The sequence below is a fragment of the Impatiens glandulifera genome, chromosome 8 (genome assembly GCF_907164915.1).
Source record: "Impatiens glandulifera chromosome 8, dImpGla2.1, whole genome shotgun sequence".
Classification (NCBI taxonomy): domain Eukaryota; kingdom Viridiplantae; phylum Streptophyta; class Magnoliopsida; order Ericales; family Balsaminaceae; genus Impatiens; species Impatiens glandulifera.
In genome coordinates, this window is record NC_061869.1 from 264,685 (window position 1) to 283,373 (window position 18,689).

The 18,689-nt window shown below is 30.6% G+C and overlaps 1 protein-coding gene across 1 annotated transcript; it reads left to right on the forward strand.

Annotated features, from left to right (window-relative positions):
* The first annotated feature begins 11,792 nt into the window (after nt 1–11,792).
* LOC124911339 (protein STRUBBELIG-RECEPTOR FAMILY 8) lies at nt 11,793–18,666 on the forward strand. The gene is made up of 16 exons (XM_047451808.1): nt 11,793–12,189; nt 12,555–12,687; nt 12,815–12,886; nt 12,973–13,038; nt 13,116–13,187; nt 13,263–13,334; nt 14,104–14,175; nt 14,246–14,311; nt 14,388–14,453; nt 14,547–14,863; nt 15,323–15,579; nt 15,662–15,933; nt 16,028–16,163; nt 16,504–16,646; nt 16,812–16,968; nt 18,267–18,666. The coding sequence occupies exons 1-16, from the start codon at nt 12,072–12,074 to the stop codon at nt 18,417–18,419; spliced, it is 2,172 nt and encodes a 723-aa protein (XP_047307764.1). The 5' UTR covers nt 11,793–12,071; the 3' UTR covers nt 18,420–18,666.
* The last annotated feature ends 23 nt before the right edge of the window (nt 18,667–18,689 follow it).

The following is an 18,689-nucleotide window of genomic DNA, read 5'->3' on the forward strand; positions in this document are numbered from 1 at the left end:
CACTTTGACGGTTACCTGCTCCTTAAAAACTGCTTCTGAACTTTATATCAACCCAAGTAACTGTACATCTGACAATTACTTGTTGCCTGCAGTCTAACAGCAGACTTATATTAGAAGGGAAATGACACATTCTGATCCTTTGAAGATTTTCCTCTGCACATTCCAAAAAAATGTCTGTTTGCACCGAAATATCAACTGCTAATATTTCTATATCTTTGATCTTGTCTTGATTTAAATTTGTCCGTTAAAGATGTACATTGACTTATGATTTATCTGGAAGTAGAACTAACCAGACACATATCGATTTGTTTCTAGAAAGTCGGTTGATTTGTCCTACCGCTTATGAGATAAAAACCGATTTCTGATAACATGTTCACCGATTCTGAAGTTTAAGTCGGACCGGTCTTTTGATAAGATAAGTTAATTAAGTAATTCCGGTTTGTGCTATTTCAGAGATGTAGATTTGACCGGTCAAAATTATGACCGCTCCTTGTACCTATACATAAAGTTGAATTTAATTAAGTTTTTTAGATAGTTAATTACTTATTAATTAAGTATCTAATTGATCTAACAAATCATTTTAAAGATCTTAAAATTGTAATTTATGGTAGGGTTTTTGTTTTTCATGATCATATGAACTAACTATGGCTTACATATCATGATTCCATTATATGAATCAAAAGTTATAGCCTTATGAAATTTTGATCAAAATAAGAACAGACGGTCCTAAGGCTTTAGCTTAAGACCAGTGATCATCGGTCTTATTCTTGAGTATGGACCGTGAAAACGAACTTGGGTCAAAACTTGGGATTGAGAAAACTTAGCCTGGGACCGAGAAACTCATGACCAATTTTTCTAACCTATGACTGGTGTTCTTCATCTAAGATCGTGGATTAGGACTGATATTCTTCAGTTAGGACTAAGCACTCCCTTTAGCCTAAGATCGATGTTTCTAACCCTAGGATCGTGAACTATGACCGATTTTTTTAACCTAACACCGAGCACGCCCTTTAGCCTATGATCGATTTTTCTAACATAGGACTGAACCCTCACTTAACCTAAGACCGGTAAACTTAACCATAAACCTAGGACTGAACCCTATATTATTCTAGGACTGGTAAACTTAACCTTAATCTTAGACTTAGGATCCTAACCCTAGATTTAGGACCGAGCCCTCACTCACCTAGGATCGAGCCTCCCGAGCCAAATCGATCCTAGATCGACAAAATCGAACCGAAGCCCTATGACTCGGATCCTAAGACCTCTTTGATTCCACTTTTCAAAATCCAAAATTATTTTGATATTTTTGGAACTTCACTCCATTTTTAAATGGTTTTTCCAAGGTTTGTTAAATCTGATATCAGCCCAACAAGTACACATCCCTTTTTAAATAATTTTGTACAATTATTAATTAAGCTAAACTCATCCTTGTTTAGAACCCCATGGACTAATAATGTCATAATTAATATTATAAATAAATATTTAATAGCTATGATTTTATAAAAAAATAAAACCGTTCTTAGGCAGACGGGGAAGACATAGTGCGAAAACCTTTTCCGAGCGTAACCAAAACACTAAACCCCTTTACATAAACTCTGGTATAAATAAGTTTTGTACACGTATAATTTTACTAATTTACATAAAATCATTTGACAACTCTGATTTTTAAATATATAATCTTTTAAATTAACTATGTTTAATGGATTCTTAAATTATTATTTAAACTCCCATGATTATTAAAATTTGAAAAAATAATTAATTATTTTTACATTATTAATTTTTAACGGCTCTAGATATTTAAAAAAAATATAAAATTTATTTGTGAGACAATATGAAAAAAAAAATATATTTATATAAAATTAATTATAAAATATAATATATATATATAAGAGAAAAAATAAAATATAAAATAATTATTAGGGTAGCGTTTGGTTATATAAGTATAAGTTGTATGAGGTATAAATTGTAAGGAGGTATTACGAGGTATAAATTATATAGGTTATTAGTGTTTGGTAGAGAGTATAAAATATGTATAAATTATATAAGTTTTATTATTTTGTGTTTGGTTAGTGGTATAAGAAAGGAGTACAAAGTTTAAAAAGACTATTTTACCCTTATATTTATATAAATTGTTTTTTATTTTTATTATAATATTTATCTTATAGGTATTTTGTATTATTAATTATATTAAAATTAATACAAAAATAATATATAGTTATCATGTCAATGCATTTTTAATATAAATAATACGGTTTATATTATTGTATATGTAATTAATTCTAAATATCATTTATTAATAATATAATAAAATTTATTTTATAAATTAATTGTATACATGACTATTATTTTTTAATTAACATTATTAGTTTTTAAAAATAATAATTATATTTTATTAGATATAAAATTGTCTCATTTAATATTTTTTTCAATATAATTTTTATTTACAAAGATAAAAAATATATATATATTTAACAATCAAATACAAAAATAAGTATTTAAGTATTTATTATTATTATTAGTTAAATTGTAAAATTAAACCTAGATAAATATATATAAATATTTAGTTATAATTTATTATTATTATATTTTAAAATATAATAAATAAAATATAATTTTATAAAATGAGAGGGTTAAAAAGGAATTAAATTTTATAAAAGCTTATACAATTTTTGTAACAGGTTATAATAAGTACAACCTTATACCCCGTGTAATGTATAAATAATACTTAAATATTACTTTAGATATAAAAATTATCTAAACACTCCATTTAATTTACTGTACATATAATTATGCAACATCTACAATAATATAGAAATGAGTTGAACTTAGTTTTATCCCTTCATTACCAAAATTATTTCATCAATCATCAAAATCAAGTATGTTAAATTATCCTAAATTAATTAAGACATTAATCTAACAATTTCTCCATTTTTAATTATTTAAACTAAAATATCAAAACTAAGTGGGTTAATGATTTAAACACAATTCAACAATTTCTCCCTTTTTATTATTTTAACTAAATTATCAAAACTAGGTGAATTCATAACTTAATCACAATTCAACAACGATGGTGAAGACAAAAATGACAATTTTAGCGATACAAATAACGATTATGATGGTGATGACAATAACTATAATGAGCAAGAGGATGTTCAAATATTATGTGTAGTGGTTGGAAACTACATAGGGAAGAATAGAATATCATTTTTAGTCATCAAGGAAGTCTTAATGAAATAATGGGAGCAGAAATGACTAGAGAATGTTTCTGTAAATATATATGATCTCTATTTTATACAGTTCAAGAAGGAATCAAACTTGGATGATATTCTGAAATATAGGCATACTTATATTGGATCCAACTGTATAAAGCTGAAGAGATGGTCTGAAGAATTGAATCTGCTAAGCAAACAAAAAAAATAACCCATATATGGTTTAAGCTTTGGAACATCCCATCACACATGTACAATGCAGAAACTCTAAATCACTTTGCAAGTTTATTGGGGAAACCATTATATATGGACTCAATTATAGAAGGAGAACAACTTACTTTTGATAGAATAAGCATTAAAGTACATCCTCGAAGTACGCTACCAAAGATCATGATAGTAGTTGATAGGAAAGGAAAGTCTATAGTAATTGAAATCTCATATGAATGGAGGCCAGACATGTGTGTTTTATGTAATACTTATCAACATGTTAGCACTGAATGTGCAAAAATAATTGAGGAAGAGCATAAAATCCTAAAAGCCCAAGATGAAGAAAAATAGAAAAAAATAAAACGAAAGAATCAAGGATCAACGAGCATATTGGAGAAGTTAAAGAAAATCAGCAAGGAAAAAATACAAAGAAAGAAATCAAGGAAAATCAGAGAAGGAATAAAGTAATGATGTAGAGGAAGAAAGCAAGATAGAATCAGATAATGAAGAAATCAATGAAATTGATGAAACAGAGGATTCTGAAAAAGATAAACCTAAAAGTAAGGAAGAGAAAGAGACAGAAGATGAAAGCAAAGATACAACAGAGGAGAAAAATAAAGAGGAAACTAAGGTTGTTGATCCTCAAATACGAAAAACTGAAGCATATAGAAACCCTGAAATCCCGAAAAAGAATACATTTTATTATGTTAGTACAAGTTCATATAGAGGAAGATTAAACAATAAGAGTAGACAAATATCATCATCTACTTCAATTCAATCTCCCTTCATTAAGAATGCGAGAAGATTGGGACGTGGAAGAAGGCAATATGGTCAAAAGGCGAATATGGAGACAACATAGGTTGGGATATCTAGATTGTAGTCTTTGTTTATTTTAATCTGTGTTTTGTAATGTAATTTGACTGCCGCCATTTAGAAATTTTTGGGTCTTTTGTTTGTCATCTTACAATCAAAACTAGGGTTTGTTTAGTTTTGATTATTGACCTCTCCCACTTTTGAACTTTTTAGTGGTGTTAAACAGTTTTCCCAAAAAAAATTTATGATTCCTGATTTATTACTAACTAGTACTAAAAATCTCAAATGTCGTGAAAAATTATCTTTAAAAAATTAATTATTTGTATTGTATATTCAATTATAATTAAATGTTATCATTTTTAATTAAATAAAAAATAATATATTTTAAATATACATAATATAATAAATATAAAATTAATATACATATCAAATAAACTTATAAATTAAAAATTAAATGCAACTAAAAAAAATATTTTTTAATATTTCAACCCTACAAAATGTTATATATTTTAGAATGATGGAAGTAGGGATGACAATGGGGCGGTTCGGGGCGGGAAATGCATTTACCATCCCCGTCCCGTTTTTATTTCGGGGATTTTTTTAATATCATCCCCGCCCCGTTCAGTTTTATTCGGTTTCAAAAAGGGACGCCGTTAATAAAATATCTTTTAAAAAAAAAAAAATTATATAATAAAATTTTATAAACAAATTTTTTAATATAATATATATTGTAATATATCAAAATTTTATATTATCATAAAGAAATAAATTTACTACTCTTATAAAGTATAGTGAATAAATAAATATATTACTAATTTAATATATTTAATTATGTTTATAGTGTTCGGGGCAGAATCGGGGTGGGTCAGGACGGGAGACACAAATACCATCACCGCCTCATTCCCGTTCGGTTTCGGGGAAACACCGTTCTAAATAGGGTACTTTGGTTTGGTTTCGCGAGGCGGTTTCAAATTTTCATCCTTAGATGAAAGGAAAGATGAATCGATAGGGGAAGAAATATGAGAGAATGACGTGCATCACACTATTATTGGTTAGAAAAAAAATAGGAGAAAGAGAATAAAGTGAAAATTTTTATTATTTTTTTAGTTAATCGAATTATTAGTCATTCCCTCACATATTTACTCTTCTAAATAATATCTCTCAACCAATTTCTCTTATTTAGGACAGTTAATTGAAAAAGAGAAAAATATTTGTTTTTAATAATTGTCTTTTTATTTTAAATTTTTGATTAAAAGATGTATTGTTAGGATATTTAAAAAAGATAACGGACTTCTCGTTAGTGTGTGGATTTTAAAATGAATACATATTTACTCGAATCATTTTTCTTATTTAAGAGAATGATTAGAAAGAGAGAAAAATACTTGTTTCAATACTTATCTTTTATTTTAAGTTGGGTTTTAAAGATGAAATGTTATCATATTAATAATATGATTAGGTTAGTGAGGGTGGATTTTAAAATGAATACATATATATATATTGTTGAGGAAGTTATACAAAAAAAAATCATAATTTAAAGAGGATTTCAAAATGATCATACTCTTCTAACGGTGAGTGTATATTTCATGACTTTTATAGGGAACCGACATATTTGGATTTTGGATAAACTCTTGTGCTAAGCCAACTTTGGTTTTTTACTGACAATTTTTCTGTCGGTCGGGTTCCAACTTTTTCTAATAAACCCTTTAATTATATATATATATATATATATATATTAGTTTAAATAAATAATTTTATAAAAAACAGTTAACTTATAACGATTAGATCGAAGAATTATACGTTTTTTTTAAAGATTTATGAGCTCAATAACGGTTGGATAACGTGTTTTTATTTACTTTTTATTTTTTTTCTTATTATGTTTTGTCGTTTTACTTAAACTAGTGACGAATTTAGGAATTAAATTTGGGGTTGATTTGAAATTCTTTTGGAAAATTATAAATGAAACGGATAAATCAATATAATTTTTTTGCATATTTTTAGAATTAGATAAATAAATAATAAATTAAATTAAAATATATTAGAAAATTAAGGAGTTATATCACATTTTTACCGTAATTTTTGTTACGGGATGAGTTTGAGACCAACACGTCCTTAACGTAGATCCGTCACTGGTTTAAACAATTTTTTATCATTTTAATGCACAATTTTAAAAAACTAATATTTGAGATAATTATATAATTCTATCCTATTATATATTTTATAAAAGATTCTACTTAACAAATTATAAATTTTAAGTTAGATTCTCACTTACAATAAAAATTCAACTAAAAATCTGATAATAGATACCGAATTCTCCTCCATTCCTAGGCATGACAATTTTGCCCCGATGGATTGGGTACTCGAAGGAACCGAACCGATCGGTTCAGATAATTTGTTTGATTTTTGGTTCCGGATAATTTTGGATCGGAACCGATCGGTTTCGGTTCGTGGGTACCCGAGAAAATAATTCTATTTTTTTTTATATAATTTATTTCAATTCGTTCCAGATTTTTTTTATTATTATTATTTATAACATGTGTATATTTTTTTATCATGAAATGTGGTAAAATGAAAAAAAATGTACATGAGAGAATGAAGAATGAAGAATGAAGAATGAAGAATGAAGAATGAAGAATGAAGAATGAAGAATGAAGAATGAAGAAGAAGAGATGAGAGAGGAGAAGGGAGAGATAAAGAGAATGAAGATTAGAGACTTAGAGTAGATAATTATATTATTTTATCAAATAATTTTTTAAATCTTAATGAAAATTGATTTTAAATTACGTTAAAAAGTTTAAATTTTGTTAAATTATTTCAAATTATATTTAACTAATAAAAATATGTTAAAAAAGTAAAAAATATATTAATAAAGTTAAATGATTAAAAAATATAGTTTTAAAAAATCGGGTCCGGTTCGGTCCCCAAAACCCGAACATTTGCCATGCCTATCCATTCCCATGACCTCTTTCATTTGGCCCTTCTTCAAAATGTTACCCATCTTCTATGAGAGAAATTTTGAAGAAATTAGTTTTGGAACTGTAAAATTAAAGGTTTTTTCATCAAATTTTCTTATTAATCAAGAAGATGGGGATGTGCACCAGATTTGACTATCTCGAGCTTATCTTAAATGTTTATTGCGTTTCTCTCTCAAATTCAATAAAATATTCAATTTTTTTATTTTATATATTTTCATTATAATCATTTAATACAAATAATTTCTATATTTTTTGAAAACGGTTTAAACAATTTCATTAAAATCTCAAAAGTGGGAGGGTCAATAATCAAAACTAGACAAACATTAGTTATGATTAAATGGTGACAATCAAAAAATCCTAAAGAACCTAATTAGTAGCAATCAAACATAGATTACAAATAAAGATTATAAATTATATCAAATCATAATTATCCCAATCAAAATTTTTATTTCTATATCAACTTGTTGTGTCAACAGGTTGTCTTCATCTTCCCCTTATCATTTATCTTCCTTTTTTTAAGGAAAAACAACTTAACGTCATTTCATTACAAAATTCCCCAAAGCGAAAAAAACCCAAATGAGTTTCTGTATTTTCCTAGACAAACCTAGGGAAATTAAGTTCGTTACGGTCTAAAAACAAATGAATTACAAACAATTATCAGAATTATAAACAAATTTAAATTGCATTTATCTCGCTAAAAAAACAGCGTCTTTGGTGACTTCCTGATATGATACCTTTCAGTTCCTACAGAGATGAAATGGGAATATGAACTAAAGATATTGATGAATACTGTATATTCTCATTTTGGTTTATTTCTTTATATGAACCCGTTCTGATTTGATAAAAAAAAATCGTTTTTCAGGATTTCTAGGCTCTTCACCTAGTTGTTCTCAACTTGAATTTCTATATCATTGTCTTCATTTCCTTCAGCTTCAGCTTTAGAATCTTCAACAATTTTGGATTGCTCTGTATCAACCTTGAAATTCTCTTCTTCCTTTGATAAGTCTGAGATCTTTATCTATGTTTTCATCGGCAACCACTTCAACTTGATTTGATTGCGATTCCTTAACTATTTCTTCATCATGATTAGGTTGAGGTTTCACCTCCTTCTTCGTACTACTTTTTTCTTGTACAAAATTTTCTTTATCTTATTTTTCATTTTTTTAACCACATTTTCTTTTTGATTATAGACAACTCTATTTCATTTTTCTGAATCTTTATTTATAGCCTTTATGAATTTTTTGAACTTCTTCCTTAACCAAATCACATTTGGGCTCGAATGTTGGAAGGTATTGCAGAAAAAGCATATGTATGGCCTACACTCATAAGTGATTTCCATGATAATAGGTTTTCCTTTTCTGTCTACTATTGTCATATTTTTCAGCAGTGTGCTTCTAGAATTCACCTCAATGTCAATTCTAGCAAATAATATGTGCTCTCCTCCTTCGGTAATTTGGTCAATGTATAATGATTTACCTAATAAACCTGGAAAATGACTAAGAGTTTCAGAATTGTACATATGTGCAGGTATATTCTAAAATTTGAACCATATATGTGCAATTTCTTTTGGCTTACTCAATAGGTTCAAGTCTTCATACCATTTTTCCAAGTTCATACAGTTGGATCCTATATATGTATGTCTATTTTCTAGAATTACTCCAGATTAGACCCCTTCTTGAATTTAAGAAAATATAAATCATGGTCATTTGCTGAAATCTTCTTCATCCATTTTCCTTCTCGTTGCTTCAACAATGTCTCTTTAGTAATTGAGAAGGATGCTCTGTTTTTTCTTATATAGTTTCCACAACTATATTTTTCCTATTCATTTTATACAGTTTTCAATTATTTCAGTAGACAATTTAAATTCAAATGGAGAATTAAGTACATCCACTTTTGTCTGTGTATTGCCCAAGTAGGTTTTCCCTTTACAGGTGTGATTATTTGTTTTTTCATTGTTGTTCTTCTAGACTTCATTAGTTTTATATATCGAGTTGCTCCTGATAGTATATGGCTTAGATTTGGGATCCTTCATTAGCTTATTCATTGTAATAACTGACCATTGGAAAATTTCTTTATATTTTTCTTTTTTTAGTAGATTTCAGTCTTGAAGATAGTGAATGTTGAGTTTAATTGTAATATACTGTGTTTTATCCTTATTAATGACAATTTCTCACTTTTTGACATATATAAGGAGCTTTGTAATCTGATTTTTGATCCCAAACAGATTAACTATTTATTATAGCGTATCTCTCGAGCTTCTTCATTATTTTCTATAGGATTTTCTCAGTGATAGTTGAAACAGATTGCTTACTTGTGTTGTTATTCTACTGTCTTTTCCTTACTCTTTAACATTTTTTTCAATTTTTTTTTTACTGTTACTTCCTTAATTACTTGCAGCACAAACTTCCTGGCTTATTTATATTTATTATTTTTGTTCTTCCTTTTCCCCATTTTTCCCCATGATGGCAGAAACAGAGTAATAGAACAAAGTAATTGTAGAAATACTAAGAGATGATCACAAATAAACCGCAACAAAGGACAAATTTTAGCGGCATTTACAAATGCACAAGAAACTCTAGACTAGCGACACTTAATGACTGACTTACGGTACAAGACAATATCAGTCCGCCCATGCGATCGTGCTGTGCCGCCTGTGTCGATCGCGCTTTCTTTGATCAATGGAGATTTCGACACCGATTTGATGAGTTACGATCAGGGCCGGCCCCGAGAGTTGGGAGGCCCAATGCAAATTCAAAATTTTCCCCAAAAATTAAAATAAATGTAATAATAGTACATTTTATCAAAAACATATTAAATATATAACTAGATCATTGATTTCAAAAAAGAAAAAAATACATATGGTAGTATGTAATTATATGTTTTTTTTAATCCTTTTTTAATAATATTTGTGATATATTATGTATGATGTTTTTATAATGAAAAAAATATGATAGATATTTTAAAATGAGAAGAGATTATGAAGATAAACATAAGAATAAAAACAAATAAAAAAATAAATTTAAGAGCATTAAAATGTAAACTCGAAAATAATTGTGAGGTTAGGGTTTGATTTATGATAACAAAAATTAAAATATTAGAAATAAAAGGCAGCTACAATATAATAATATAATATATATATATATAACGATGCTTAATTTTTAAAGTGTATAGATTACTAGGTCGAGAGCTGTGATTAATTTGGATATATATGTGAGAGTAAATGGATACTTGGGTCGGATTGTGGGTTGACCCGCACATAAACTTAAAACGGTTAAAAATAAAATTAAATATGCTATAGGTATGATTCGAACTTGCAACCTAACAAAACAAATACATCTCTTTAACTAACTAGGCTAATAACACTTTATATTTTAAATTCAACACCAAATTTGATGAACGTGGGATATTTTAACAATATAAGTTCAATTTTTTAACTAACTAATCTATATATGATTGTTGATCGAGCTGTGGTTAATTTGGATATATATGTGAGAGTAAATGGATACTTAGGTCGAATTTTGGATTGATCTGCACATAAACATTTTTACCGTAATATTTTTTTCACGATTTTTTATATTATTACTCGTGCAAATGTACGGAATATATGCTAGTTAAAGTTAGTGATATAAAAGAGCTACAATAAAAATGAATAAAAAATAAGCTTAATATTAAGGATAAAAAAATTTTTAAAAAAATAATATAAACTTTTACAAAGAGAGAAAAAATTAATATATTATTATATTATATATAATATAAAGAGAGAGAAATATATTTTTATATTTAATATAAATAGAAAAAATTAGTTTATTATAAGAAAATAAATATAAAAAGAATATGATATTATACGATAAAATAGATATTACGGTGCAAGACAGAGGCTGCCTATGCTACGGTGCAAGACAATATTGTGCCGACCGTACCGTGTTGTCTGTGCTTATTGTGCCTCCATACCGATCGTGTCGTACCGCCTATGGCGATTGCGCTTTTTTTTATTTATGATGATTTCGCGTCTGATCTAATCTTAAGAGTTTTTCTTCCATTAAAGTCTTAATATTTATAATTTATATTTTTTGGTTAAAGTTAAGAGGTCTTTAAGTTTATTTTAGTTGTAAATGATTAAATCATATTAAATGTAAGTATAGACCTAATTTGGAATTGAACGTTGATGTTTAAAAAGCTTAAAAAAGAGTACTAAAATTGATCTTCATTAAAGTTTAGAAGGCAGTATAATTTGAATTTTGATTCTAGTCACAATTTACAATTTTGAAGTTGGTTATTAAAGTTTTACGCTCACCTTTTCTTCTTTTTCTTTTTCTTCATTGTTGGTTAATTAGTAGCGAGGCGGACGCCGACAAAGGCTGAAGATTTGAGTCCAGTACCACCAACTAGCAAGGTAAAATCTTGGTCAATGATATTATTGGAATAAGACCTAACTTGGCAAGTAGCTGGTTGAGTCCTCTTTGTTCTCGCCTTCTTCTCCAGTCTCCTCCTCCTCCTCCAAATCATCTAAGATAAGATATGTATCTATCTATCTATGGATGTATCTAGCTGTCTTCTTCTTCTTCTTCTACATTTACTTAATTGAACTTCACTAGTTTACTTTATAGTTTATACTACAAAATATATGTTACTGTAAGTAAATCTTTCTTATTTTCCGCCGACACGCTTTCTCTCCCTTCATTATTCTAAGCTTCGAATCTGTCTCTCTCTCTCTCCCAGTCCTTTTCTTAAATGTCCCTCACCTGCAATAACAATGGTTGTCCCCGCCGAATGCGATCTCTACGTTGCTTCTCCTTCATTCTCACTACTATGTTCCTCTTGCATGTTTTCCAGGCTTAACTAGCTAGATACACTCTGAATCTTGACCAAAATGGAGCACAAGCCTGCTGATTATCTTTTCAGATTTCGCATTTCCTTTATTCTTCTTCTGATCGCTCTAACGATTCCTGCTGCAGACTTTGTTCAAGGAACTACCGATCCATCTGATGGTAATCTTTTCCCGGTCCCCCCCGGTCTTCAATTTTGTTTTGTTTAAATATATATATATATATATATATATATATATATATATACATATATGATGTTCTTACTTGCTTTCTGATCCAACCCATTAAGTAATTCATTGGGCAGTGTAGTTATCAAGATCCTCTTATAATTGGAGTCAATGGAAGCTAATATCAACTATTGGAAAATGCATTTCTTCATAAACATTCTTTTGGAAACAGCTTATCATGGAATCTACTATTATAACGTCGGCTGAAGCTAGACGCCACTTTTAAATGAAACCAAACCATTATTTATTCTATCTCTCTTTTTCATAAGTTATTATATTGAAACTTGTGTTTCTTTACAGTGCAAGCTCTTCAAGTTGTATATGTTTCGCTAAACAATCCACCGCAGCTAACTGGATGGAAAGCCAGCGGTGGCGATCCTTGTGTGGAATCATGGAGAGGGATCACTTGCCAGGGATCTGCTGTTATTTCACTGTAAGTTCAATGAACTTTTACAATTGGTGTTCGTATGTAGTAGACTAGTATTTCTTCGCAGGACTGCTTAAATTACTATATTGATTTGATCACTGAAGTTTGCTGTTTTTCCTTCTTTTGTTTCCAGTCAAATACCCAATTTGGGATTAAATGGGACACTGGGATATTTTCTTTCTGGCCTTGTTTCATTGAAAACACTGTAAGAAATTCCTGTTTGATTTTATGCAAAAGAAAGTTATTGTCCGGTTTGGCTTGTTTAATATTTTTATTATTGCAATCTTTCAGGGATATGAGTGAGAACAGCATTCACGACACTATCCCATATGCATTGCCTCCTAACCTTACAAGCCTGTAAGAACATATCATTGATTTGTAGAACTATCAATTAGATCAGGGAAGTCCCAGTGCTTACCGTTTGAGCAATGCAGAAATCTAGCAAACAACAACTTATCTGGGAATTTACCTTACTCCATCTCCAGCATGGTTTCTCTTAATTATCTGTAAGTGGACATTTTTTTTTCAAAAGTGTTAACATTTATGGGCATCATCGTGGTCTTGTGAATTATGTTTTTCAGGAACACTAGTCACAATTCTCTCGCTCAATCAGTTGGAGATCTATTTACTAATCTGGTTCAGCTCACAACCTTGTAGGTTATTGAAATTACCTAGACAATCTTTTTTCTGATATCTTTTGTTCCATCTAAAAGCCTCTTATCCTGAGTTTTTACCCCATCACATTTCATGTTTTTTAACCTCCTGCTGTATGGGGTTTAGCAGACAAACAATTAATGTTTTAGGGGGTCCTGTCATAGTTTCTTTTTTTCTTTTGAGGTAGGCATTTGTAAGAAAGTGCCGCCACAGTTTCAAGGTTTAATCTTGGATAAAAAATGTGCATGTGTACATAAATTTCCCAAAAGTGCAAACATATACATGAACTCCTAAAAAAGCAAATGTACCCTCAAACTCCTTAGCTGGTGCAACATTGTCCATCCATTTTCTTTCCGCTATTGTCTTAGGGTTACATGTGGAGGATTGAGGTGTTATTGGAGAGGGTGGGATGTTATGTTTTTGTTGGAAATATCATGCATATATATATATATATATATATATATATATGCCCTCTTATCCTTTAATGTAATCAGTCTAAGGGCTATCAGGTATGTTTGCTATGTTTATTGATGTCAGCTGCATTTTGAATGTTCTCATCCTTATTTGTTTCTTGCTATGATATTTTGCATTGCTTAAGTAAGAAAGATAGTAAAGCTTCATTATTTATGTGAACTTATGGTTGTTCTATAGTTATCTATATAGGATATAGTATTCTTCCAACTTATTGGATCTCATAATCAATTATGACTTTTTGTAACATCTTAGCTGCTGTTGTTTTTTAGATAAACATGAGTACTTTTAATGCAGGGATCTATCATTCAACAATTTAAGTGGAGATCTTCCTAATTCCTTGAATTCTTTGTCCAATCTTTCTATTTTGTAAGTATGATGAGATCCTGTTGCATCTTTTTTGGGTTATTTTTATCTCACTAACAAAGTAATTTGGCAGACATCTGCAGAACAATAAGTTAACTGGTTCTCTCAATGCTCTCACTAGTTTGCCTTTAATAGAACTGTAAGTTCATTCCATTTCTTCCAGTATTAGATTGATGTTTTTGCTTACCTTTATCTTAAATAGAATGCTTTTGCAGAAATGTTGCAAAAAACAATTTTAGTGGTTGGATACCAAAGGAGCTTCTCTCAATTCCTCATTTAATGTATGTGTCTAACTAGTTTCTTTGTTCCTGTCATGGATATTTCCTTGTGTAAAGATTTTGCTGTATCTCTTACACAGCTTATTGTCCAAACAGATATGACGGGAATTCTTTTGATAATGGTCCTGCTCCTCCGCCGCCTCCGTATACCCCACCTCCTCCTCGCACTCATAATAATCGTAGTCATTTTCCTGGTGCACAAACACCCGGGGGTTCTGGAAACCGAAAACCCATTTCAGATAATGGGAAGAAGGGACTAGAAACTGGAGCTGTTATAGGAATAATTTCTGGATCATTGTTTGTTTTTCTCTTTGCAATATTAGTGCTCTTACTTTGCTTTTGGAAAGGTAAAAAGAAAGAAAATGCTGCTGCAAAACCTTCTGCAGAAAATCTTCCTGTTACAAGAGACAAAGGCATGCTCCTTTCTTCCCTTAACTTTCACCTTGGATTCCTCTTATTGTTGTCAATTGAGAAGAGAATATAAAGAAAAATCCAATAAGAGGCAGACTTGAGTTGCTGTAACTGAAGATGAGAATTTTTTTGATCTTATTGGTGTCTAACTTTTCTGTTTTTGTTTCTCCCCCACCCCCCTTTTGTAGTATCTGAATACTTCTTGAGTTTCCTTTTATAATGAAAAGTTGATCTTTTTAAAAAAAAAATGTTTTTAACTAGAGGTATCTTATATGAATCGTTTTTCTACAAAATACCTTAGTATATATGTGGAGTTGTTGAACATATCCATTAGGTGCAGAAAATGGATGAAATCTTTCATAGGTAGAAGAGAGAATGTGTTAACAATAAAAAGGAACTTCTATTTTCAAACAGCTACAGTGATATCAACTCCAATTTGCTCTGATCTCTTCTGCCTGCAGTGAACACCGAGGGGCAAGAGTACAGGATGCAATCAACTATGACTCTTGCAGATTTGAAGCCCCCACCATCTGAAAAGCTTGTGGCTGAAAAGATGCAAGGGAAAAATGGATCTCTGAAGAGAGTGAAATCCCCCATAACTGCTACATCTTATACCGTTGCTTCCCTCCAATTGGCAACAAACAGCTTTAGCCAGGAAAACCTTATAGGTGAAGGTTCCCTTGGTCGTGTCTATAGAGGAGAATATGCCAGCCAAAGGGTAACAACTTTACTGTTGAGAATGTAAAAGATGTTATACTTTTGAATGTTGAATAACTCTGTCAGGTTGCTTCTCTTTGTAGGTAGTTGCCATCAAGAAGATCGACAATGCAGCATTATCATTGCAGGAGGAAGATAATTTTATTGAAGCTGTCTCAAATATGTCAAGATTGAGGCATCCTAACATCGTAATGCTGGTGGGATATTGTGTGGAGCATGGACAACGCCTTCTGGTTCATGATTTTGTTGGAAATGGCAGTTTGCATGATATGTTGCATTTTGCTGATGAAAGAAGCAAGACGTTGAACTGGAATGCACGTGTTAGAGTAGCGTTAGGCACTGCTCGAGCTCTAGAGTATGTGATACTTTTCGTTCTCTATTCCTTTGCTCCATTCCATTCTTCAAGAGGTCCATTCTCTATTGTTCCTATAATAGGTATTTCTCCATAGGTACTTGCATGAGGTCTGCCTGCCTTCAGTTGTACATAGAAATTTGAAGTCCGCAAACATTTTGCTTGACGAAGAGTTGAATCCACACTTATCAGATTGCGGTTTATCTGCTTTGGCGCCAAATACAGAACGACAGGTAAGCTGTTGGGCTCATAAAATGTAAAGTGACTTTTATATTTCTTTCCAAAGAATTACTATCTTGTGTTCAATTTTTTTGGGCTCTTTTTTGTGTGTTATTATTATGTTCAGTATGCTATGCAAAAACAGTTGCAAACCTCCTAACCTATCCCCTGTCTAGTTCCATTTATATATAATGTGCACATATGCCTGCTTTCAACATCTCCGTTGTCCATATTTTTTCAAACAAAACCAACCACATACATCCAGGTGGTTATGTTTGCTGACCAGAGACTTCCGTATGTGATGGTGCACAAGTCCCTGTATTCAGTCTTATTTTTGTCTGCCCCTGAATCCAGGTGTCGTCAACCCAGATGGTTGGCTCTTTTGGTTACAGTGCTCCAGAATTTACATTATCTGGAATCTACACTGCAAAAAGTGATGTCTACAGCTTTGGCGTAGTAATGCTTGAACTGTTGACAGGTCGAAAGCCACTGGACAGGTAAACCTGCTCTACAAGATGAAATTTTCTTTTGAAGCTGTATACTTTTTCTCTTAAATGAAATGAAGTTTGTTGAAAAAAAAATTGAAAATTTTGGCGTTTTCCATCATGCTTATATGTTTATTTGCTTTTCTCATGCCTATTAATTATCTGGATTCTATATAGTTCAAGGGTTAGAGCGGAACAGTCGCTAGTGAGATGGGCTACTCCTCAACTCCATGACATTGATGCCTTAGCTAAGATGGTTGATCCTTCTCTTAATGGGATGTATCCTGCAAAATCATTATCACGTTTTGCTGATATCATTGCCCTTTGTGTTCAGGTAGCTTATGTTTGTTTATTGATCCATATATCCTGCAATATTCTATTAGGAGCTTACATTATTATCTTTTATTTATTTAGCTAAGCTTTGAAGTTAAGCATCAGATGAGAAAGAAAATCACATCTACATGGTTAACCAGTTGTGTTTTGGCGGGATATTTTTTTATCCTGAAATTAAGATTTTTTGCACCCTTATGTAGAATCAGATAATGACTAATACTTTCAGCAAAAAAACTAAAGAAAAAGATAATGACTAATAATCGTTTTGCTCTGCTGAATTAATCTTTTGTCAATTGTTATCGTGCCTGACATACTAAATTTTCTCCATGCATCATTTTCTGACATATTTGAATTGCATATCCTTTCTCCATTCTTTTCTATTTTTTTTGAAAAAGGTCAACATTTTATTAGCATCGAAAGTGACCGAGAGTAGCGGTCAACGTTTTTGCTATAGGGGAAATAATTGTTGGTTATTTTAAACTAAGAATGCTTTCTTAAAGTAGAAAAGAGATGGAAGGTAAAACATAGTAGTTTTTCATTAAGTTGAAATCATTTAAATACAACTAAATGACTAGATAGCCAAGCTAAAAAATAGGGAAATACATGGACATGATCTTGTTATATCTTGTAGTAGAATTAGGTATAAATCTTGAACATAAAAGAATTATATTGAAATGAGTAGTGAAGAATTGATGAAGGAAGGAGATATAACCCTAACTGCTAGGGTGAATACAATAGGGATGAGGGAGAGAAATTCTAACAAGAATTTTCAACTAAATCATTTCATAACTATTCTTAACAACTAACTGTTCTATTTATACTACTCTATCAATAACCCTAATATTCTTTCCCCATGTATCAGATCTACTAGAAACTCTCATAGAAACCACCCACCACACCATAAACTAAAACTGATATGCTAAAATTAAGAGCAGTTTCAAGCACACTTGAACAATAATGATCACATATTTGAATTGTATATCCTTTCTCAATTCTTTTTCCTCGTTACATCCTCATATGAATGATCACATATATGGCTCATTATCTATACAGGATGCTATTTTCATTTTGTTGTGAATTGGAGCAAAAGAAAGAATTCTTTGTTAAAATTTCGCTTCTTTTTTTCATAGGTTGTCAGAATAGAGCTTACTCAGTCCCTGACAAAAATATGTTTTTGACTTCTGCTGTCACCCCTTTCAATAGACAGCACCGATGAATGCATACTTTTGTTTGTTTTTTCATCCCTTGATCATATGAAGGTTATGGCAATTGGTTGATCGATTTCCTTCTGTTTTGCAGCCTGAACCAGAGTTTAGGCCTCCCATGTCTGAAGTTGTGCAGGCATTGGTTCGGTTAATGCAAAGGGCAAGTGTGGTTAGGAGAAGTTCAGGCGATGAATCGGGGTTTATGTACAAGGTTCCCGACGAGGCAGCACCCAGTATTTCCTATTAAATAATATGTAGATGCAATAATAATACCTAATTATTATGCTATTATTACTGATTCCTTTGAAATTTTGCATGCAATTATTATTCCATGGCGGAGGAGTGATTTGATTTGCTGAGTAAATTTTACCAAAATGCCAATGAGTTGTTTGTGGGCCTATATTATGTAAAGAAGTAGTCTGAAACTGGAAAATGCAGTTATTTTATGTACTTGTTCGTGTTTAAATTAGTGTTAAACAACGAAACCAATACTACTTAATGTATTTACATTATTCAT

Coding starts and splice junctions, on each gene's coding strand:
- LOC124911339 (XM_047451808.1), top strand. CDS start 12,072: ATGGAGCACAAGCCTGCTGATTATCTTTTCAGATTTCGCATTTCCTTT. Junction 13,188..13,262: donor ATGGTTTCTCTTAATTATCT/GTAAGTGGACAT, acceptor TATGTTTTTCAG/GAACACTAGTCACAATTCTC. Junction 16,969..18,266: donor TCATTGCCCTTTGTGTTCAG/GTAGCTTATGTT, acceptor TCTGTTTTGCAG/CCTGAACCAGAGTTTAGGCC.